The sequence below is a fragment of the Mandrillus leucophaeus genome, unplaced genomic scaffold (genome assembly GCF_000951045.1).
Source record: "Mandrillus leucophaeus isolate KB7577 unplaced genomic scaffold, Mleu.le_1.0 Scaffold431, whole genome shotgun sequence".
Classification (NCBI taxonomy): Eukaryota; Metazoa; Chordata; class Mammalia; order Primates; family Cercopithecidae; genus Mandrillus; species Mandrillus leucophaeus.
This window is the reverse complement of record NW_012104599.1, coordinates 753,465-759,736: the sequence shown is the minus strand read 5'-3', so window position 1 is coordinate 759,736 and position 6,272 is coordinate 753,465. Positions and strand designations below refer to the sequence as shown.

At 45.6% G+C, this 6,272-nt stretch overlaps 1 protein-coding gene across 1 annotated transcript in view; it reads right to left on the bottom strand.

The window, feature by feature from the left end:
* The window catches only part of GPRC5D (G protein-coupled receptor, class C, group 5, member D), a 24,832-nt gene extending 21,784 nt beyond the window's left edge, over positions 1-3,048 (bottom strand). Inside the window, exons 1-2 of the mRNA XM_011993625.1 lie at positions 3,008-3,048; positions 413-1,352 (exon numbers count right to left, since the gene is read on the bottom strand). Of these exons, the coding sequence (XP_011849015.1) occupies positions 413-1,307 (895 nt within the window). The 5' untranslated portion in view covers positions 1,308-1,352; positions 3,008-3,048. The remainder of the gene's footprint in view (positions 1-412; positions 1,353-3,007) is intronic.
* Positions 3,049-6,272: the final 3,224 nt, after the last annotated feature.

Genomic DNA, 6,272 nt, shown 5'->3' with positions numbered 1-6,272 from the left:
AGCCAGGATGGTCTCGATCTCCTGACCTCGTGATCCGCCCGTCTCGGCCTCCCAAAGTGCTGGGATTACAGGCGTGAGCCACCGCGCCCGGCCTGGTTAACTCATTTTATAGTGGATGCCTTTCTTTAGCCAGTGTGAACGTTCAGAGTCATGCCCTCTTTCTTTGGGGCCTTTGATTCATGTATGTCTTGGTCTCTCCCCATAAAGCTCTATGCTTTGGAAGAACTCATTTTTCATAAAAATTTAACCTTGATTCTGGGAGTTTGCATTTCCATGCTTGAACTATGAAGCCACCCACCCCATATCTGACCATTTTCTTTCAGTTTCCTCTTGGCTCATCCTACTGCATGATTTCTCTCCTGCTTCTCCTGTAGGAGTACCTCCCTGCTCCCTGAATCCCCCAGAAATGTACCTCTGGAGAGCTCCTGGTTCTCCACTTGAAAGCTGCGTTGGTAGGCTGTGACGGGGCAGGCATGGCCTTGTGAAGGGCACTCCTGCCTACACGATCTGTAGAGAATGCAGAGCTCAGGGACAATGTACAGCAGCAGGAAAACCCATGCGTTGGTGACCAGGGCAATGCAGACGACCGGGTCGTCCCACTGGGGCTGTCGCTGGAACTGCGGGTTGCCTCTCAGGAGCATGGAGATCCACACCACCCAGATGATGATGGAGAAGAGTACAGTGATAAAGATGAGTCTTCCATGCTGCTTCCAGTTCTCACATGGGCCACAGAAGGTGGCTTTGGAGACGAAGAATGTGAGGGCCATCAGGAAGAGGACATAGACCAGGAGTACAACAAAGTCCACATTGAGCTGGCAGGGTGTCATGTGCACAAACATCATACCTCTAGTCATGATGAGAGTCACATACTCAATGGCAATAATCACCTGCAACAGACTGCAACCAACAGCAATGCACAGAATTGTCGTCCAGGAGAAGGAGACGCGACCCCGAACCAGCTTCACTAGGTTGGAGGCATGGGCTAAGAGGCACGAGAAACAGAGAGCAAAGAGAACCCCGAAGAGAAAGTAGCGTACGGGGGCAGTTTGCTGATTGAGCTGGATGATGAAGGCAAAAGCGAGTCCAAAGAGCCCCAGCACACTCAAGAGGAAGAGGAGCTGGGTGGGGAGGACATTCCACTGGCTGCAGTCTTGGATCTTTCGCATGAGGAAGAGAAATGCTAAGAGTAGCAGAATTGTGACCACGATGCCAAGTATTGCCAGGGACTCCAGAACGATGCCCCATGGCCCCTCAGAGTCACAGAGGAGAAAATAGTCTCCAGTGGACTCGATGCAGTCCTTGTACATGGTGACTTATGGGTGTAGACCTCACCAGAATGGTTTTCTGATGCCCTGCAGAAAAAGGATGACACAAAATGACAACTCTGCATCTCTTAGGTCGGTGCAAAAGTAATTGCAGTTTTTGCTATTAAAAGTAATGGCAAGAAGGCTGGGCGCAGTGACTCACTCCTGTTATCCCAGCACTTTGGAAGGCTGAGGTGGGTGGATCACGAGGTCAGCAGTTCGAGACCAGCCTAGCCAACATGGTGAAACCCCGTCTCTACTAAAAATACAAAAATTAGCCAGGTGTGGTGGTGCACACTTGTAATCTCAGCTACTCAGGAAGCTGAGGCAGGAGAATCGCTTGAACCCAGGACAGAAATCGCCCCACTGCACTCCAGCCTGGGTGACAGAGTGAGACTCTGTCTCAAAAAACAAAAAACAAGGCAGGGTATAGTGGCTCATGCTTGTAATCTTAGCACTTTAGGAGGTCGAGATGGGTGGATCACTTGAAGTCAGGAGTTTAAGACCAGCCTGGCCAACGTGGTGAAACCCCATCTCTACTAAAAATACAAAAAAAATTAGCCGGGCATGATGGCATGCGCCTTGTAGTCCCAGTTACTTGGGAGGCTGAGGCAGGAGAATCGCTTGAACCCGGGAGGCAGAGGTTGCAGTGAGCCAAGATCGCACCACTGCACTCCAGCCTGGGCGACAGAGTCTGAAAACAAAAACCAAAAACCAAAAAACACATAAAAAAAGTAATTGCAAGAACCGCAACTACTTTTGCACCAACCTAATACCTACAAGAATGCCTATAGGGTGGTCCATGAGGGCACTCTAACATCTGTCATTCTGAAATGAAGACACCTGGGCATACGAAATAAATGTCTTTACCAAAATTGTTCCTAGGACACTGTCGAGAGCCTGAGTTACATTTTGTTTGATTCCTGATACTTATCTAAATGCTAAGTTTCCCCAGGGGAAGAAAATTCAAAGATATATGCAAACATAGTCTAAGGGGATGGGAAATGCCATCACACATATTACCCCAAATGTATAACAGTTTTATATAGGATGTCAGTAAAGGAAATGAGAAAGGCAACCTAAACCCCTCAAAACGATCTTGGCTTCATCCTGCTGGGAAAAGCTGAACAGACTTCACTTGATCATATGTCTATTTGTGTATACTAATTTACAAGGCTTTTTGAAAGCTAACACAAAATCTTTTTCATAAAAGGAGGTGTATGAGAATGTTTGCATGATTGACGGAATTCAGTTATATCAGGCTCCAGAACAAGGACTGCCAACATCAATGGATCATTGGATCGTTCTAGACACTGATGCACTGCTTGAAGGAGACAGGCAGATGAATTACCGGGAATAAAATTTCCCAGTAATTTTAATGACTGTTCCTTCTTTCAGTTCAATTCAAGTCAATCCAATGCAACAGGTTGTATTTAAACACCTGTTATTTGTTCATCAAAGAATTGTACAAAATGGTCCCTTTCTTTAAATACCTTTTTGAACAGTTTAGTGGGAAAGTCCATGTCTTGACTGAGGACTGAGGTGGCCCAGGAAAAAGATCCCACATACTCATTTGAAAAAAAAAAAAAATCTATTGCCATTGAATACCCCTTAGCTCTATGTCCCTTCAGTTATCCCCAGACCAGATGGCTGGAGTGACCCAGGTTTACAGCTGAGGGCATGGCCCCCCAATTCCAACTTACCTTCTCCGTGTCCACTCTGGAAGCTTAGGCTGTAGTGTTGGTGAGGTTGTAACTGCCAATGAGTAAGAAAGAGCCAACCTGAGCTTCTTTAATCTCTTCCCAAATGGGCGGAAGGACTGTAGGCTCTCACTGAGGTTCCTGCAGTGTCTATAAAAAGAACCGGAAGGACAGAAAGACACACCTATTCCAGTTTCACAGCAACTTTTCTACAGAGATTTCTTTGGTGAGAACAATTCTTTTTCATTCTACTTCTGACCAGAGGCACCTTGGCCTTAGGGAGCGGGTGTAAATCTGAAAGTGGGTATAAATCTAGGAAATACGGCTTCCTCCCAGTGTATTGCAACATATTCAGGGAAGCTACACAAGGCCCTCAGGTGACTTACACCAGGATACCTCGTCCTTCTTCTGATGTATTTCCTAAAAAGCTATCTGGAGACTTTCCCACATCTTGATTTTGTTTGTTTGTTTGTTTGTTTTGAGATGGAGTCTTGCTCTGTCACCCAAGCTGGAGTGCAATGGCGCGATCTCTGTTCACTGCAACCTCTGGCCTCTCGGATTCAAGTAATTCTGCCTCAGCCTCCCGAGTAGCTGGGACGGGTTTCACTATGTTGGCCAGGCTGGTCTCAGACTCCTGACCTTGTGATCCGCCCGCCTCAGCCTCCCAAAGTGTTGTGATTACAGGCATGAGCCACCTCGCCTGGCCCCTACATCTTGATTTTAATTCAAAAGAGTATCCATTCAACGAAGTACAGGTAATGAGGGTTTCACTGGGCCATAAGGAAGGGTGGTTTTGCCTACTACTGGCATTAAAACGGCCAGTGGCAGGCAAAACTGTGAATCAGTCTGTGAATTTATCCCAAGATAAAGAACTGACAATTAAAGGTCACTGGCTGATACTGGAGTACATATTCCTTTTCTCCTATGGTGACACAAAATACAGCACAGCATAGTGTCCAGCCTACACCCACCAACCACGCCCCTGCCACCTCCAATTTACTCCTTGATTCTCTTCCTGAATAGATTTTTTTTTTTTTTTTTTTTTTGAGATGGAGTCTCCCTCTGTCGCCCAGGCTGGAGTGCAGTGGCGCAAACTTGGCTCACTCCGTCTCCTGGGTTCAAGCGATTCTCCTGCCTCGGCCTCCTGAGTAGCTGAGATTACAGGTGCATGCCACCACTCCCAGCTAGTTTTTCGTATTTTTGGTAGAAACAGGGCTTTCTACCCCGTTGGCCAGGCTGGTCTCAAACTCCTGACCTCAAGTGATCCGCCTGCCTCTGCCTCCCAAAGGGCTGGGATTACAGGTGTGAGCCACCACACCCGGCTCCTGAATATATGTATTTCGATAGAGGACTGCTGAAGACCCCAAACCAGTGTCTGGTTTCAAGGTGCTTGTGATCTGGCTCTACCTTTCTTACCCACCTGTACTTCCTTCACGTCTCCAGGCTCCATGACTTAGCCCGCTTGGTTTTTCCTCTGGCTCACAAAAAAAATAAGTTCTCATCTGCTCACCTCTTAGGTGCTGTCGCTGTCTGAAACTGTCTTTTGCTTGATTCATGTTTATCCTATTTTTGAACCAAACTCTTTCCCTCCCTGTAGGATTTTGTTCATCTTATCTCCTCTATGACTCTTCCTGCCTTCCCTCATCATTCTAGCCCTCGCTGATCACCTTCCACCAGGAACTCTACAAGACTTGGGGTCTGTTCTGTTCAAAATTACAGAAACCCTATTTTCTGCCTATTAGTTAACTTACGAATACATATTAGATAATAATGAATTGAAACAAATGAATAATAAATGAGAAGTGCCTTGATTCATGTTATTTGAATTAATCTCATCTCCTGATTGGATTTATAGCTGCCTGGGGGTCAGGTTCCACATTTTATGTTCCCATAGTACCTGCTCCCATGTGGAGAACCTCCTGGGTGATGGATAATTCGATTAATGGAATAATTCTAAAGATAAAATTCCAGATCTTTCAGAAGGTCCTTTTAGCTGTGTGGTTTTTCAACAGATGTGTATTAATGGAAAATACCTGCAAATAAGTCAGAGACTTAACAAACCCTTGACAAAATCATTCTGAAGTGGTGCTCTATCTTTTTTGTTTTGTTGTTTTGTTTTGTTTTGTTTTTTGAGACGGAGCCTCGCTCTGTCGCCCAGGCTGGAGTACAGTAGCCCAACCTGGGCTCACCGCAAGCTCCGCCTCCCAGGTTCACGCCATTCTCCTGCCTCAGCCTCCCGAGTAGCTGGGACTACAGGCGCCCGCCACCACGCCCAGCTAACTTTTTGTATTTTTAGTAGAGATGGGGTTTCACCGTATTAGTCAGAATGCTCTCCATCTCCTGACCTCGTGATCTGCCCGCCTTGGCCTCCCAAAGTGCTGGGATTATGGATGTGAGCCACTGCGCCTGGCTGGTGTTCTATCTTTAGAGATTCCTTAACTTCAAAAAGCCATTTTCTCCTATGAGAGAAGAAAATTCTAGGGATGATAGAATTTTCTTACATCCAATTACACCTTAAGTTCCCCTTTACCTGCTTTGGGTGTAACAGCAGTCTTTCCAAAGCTGTGAAGGCTAATGCTTACATTAAGGGTAAAGGGATTTTTCTGATGATGAAATATGACTCGAAGAGCATAGTGAGTGGTGAAACTGCTGTCAGCAGAACCGCAGGAGGATTTTCCATTTACTTCTTCCAGGAGCACTATTTTGTTGATCCTGCACCTCCCACCCCCTTCCTGCTGTTAGTCATGGTTGTCATTCCTCCTCCTGGTGATGTTTTAGTTTTTGGTCTGCTTGTCTTCTAAGGAGATTCCTCTTGAGTTCCTGATGACTTGAGGCCAGTGGATTTATGGGTTAATGACCACAAAGCCCTTTAAACATCTTAGATAAAAGGATGTGTCCCAGGTATTAATTATTGTTATTTTAAAATCTAGCGTTAGAGAATTAACCCACCTGCAGCTAGGCCTGAAGGATACGAGGGGCCTTTTTGCCTACACACATCCAAATTACTCACAGCTCATTTCTTTTGGCTTCTATGCTACAAAAACATCAGAACAAACAGCTCAGATATGGCTTTGATTAATCAAAATACACTGATTACAACGAGTCCAATAAAAATGGAAATAAAACAGTCAGGACATGAAATACCTTATGTCAAACACCTATTTATGTTGTTTCCTTCTCACATAAACAGAGCTGGAGGGAATGTTAAAGGTTACCTCGCCTAACCCCTATTAATGATTAATAATAAGCAAGCCAATGGTACATGAGG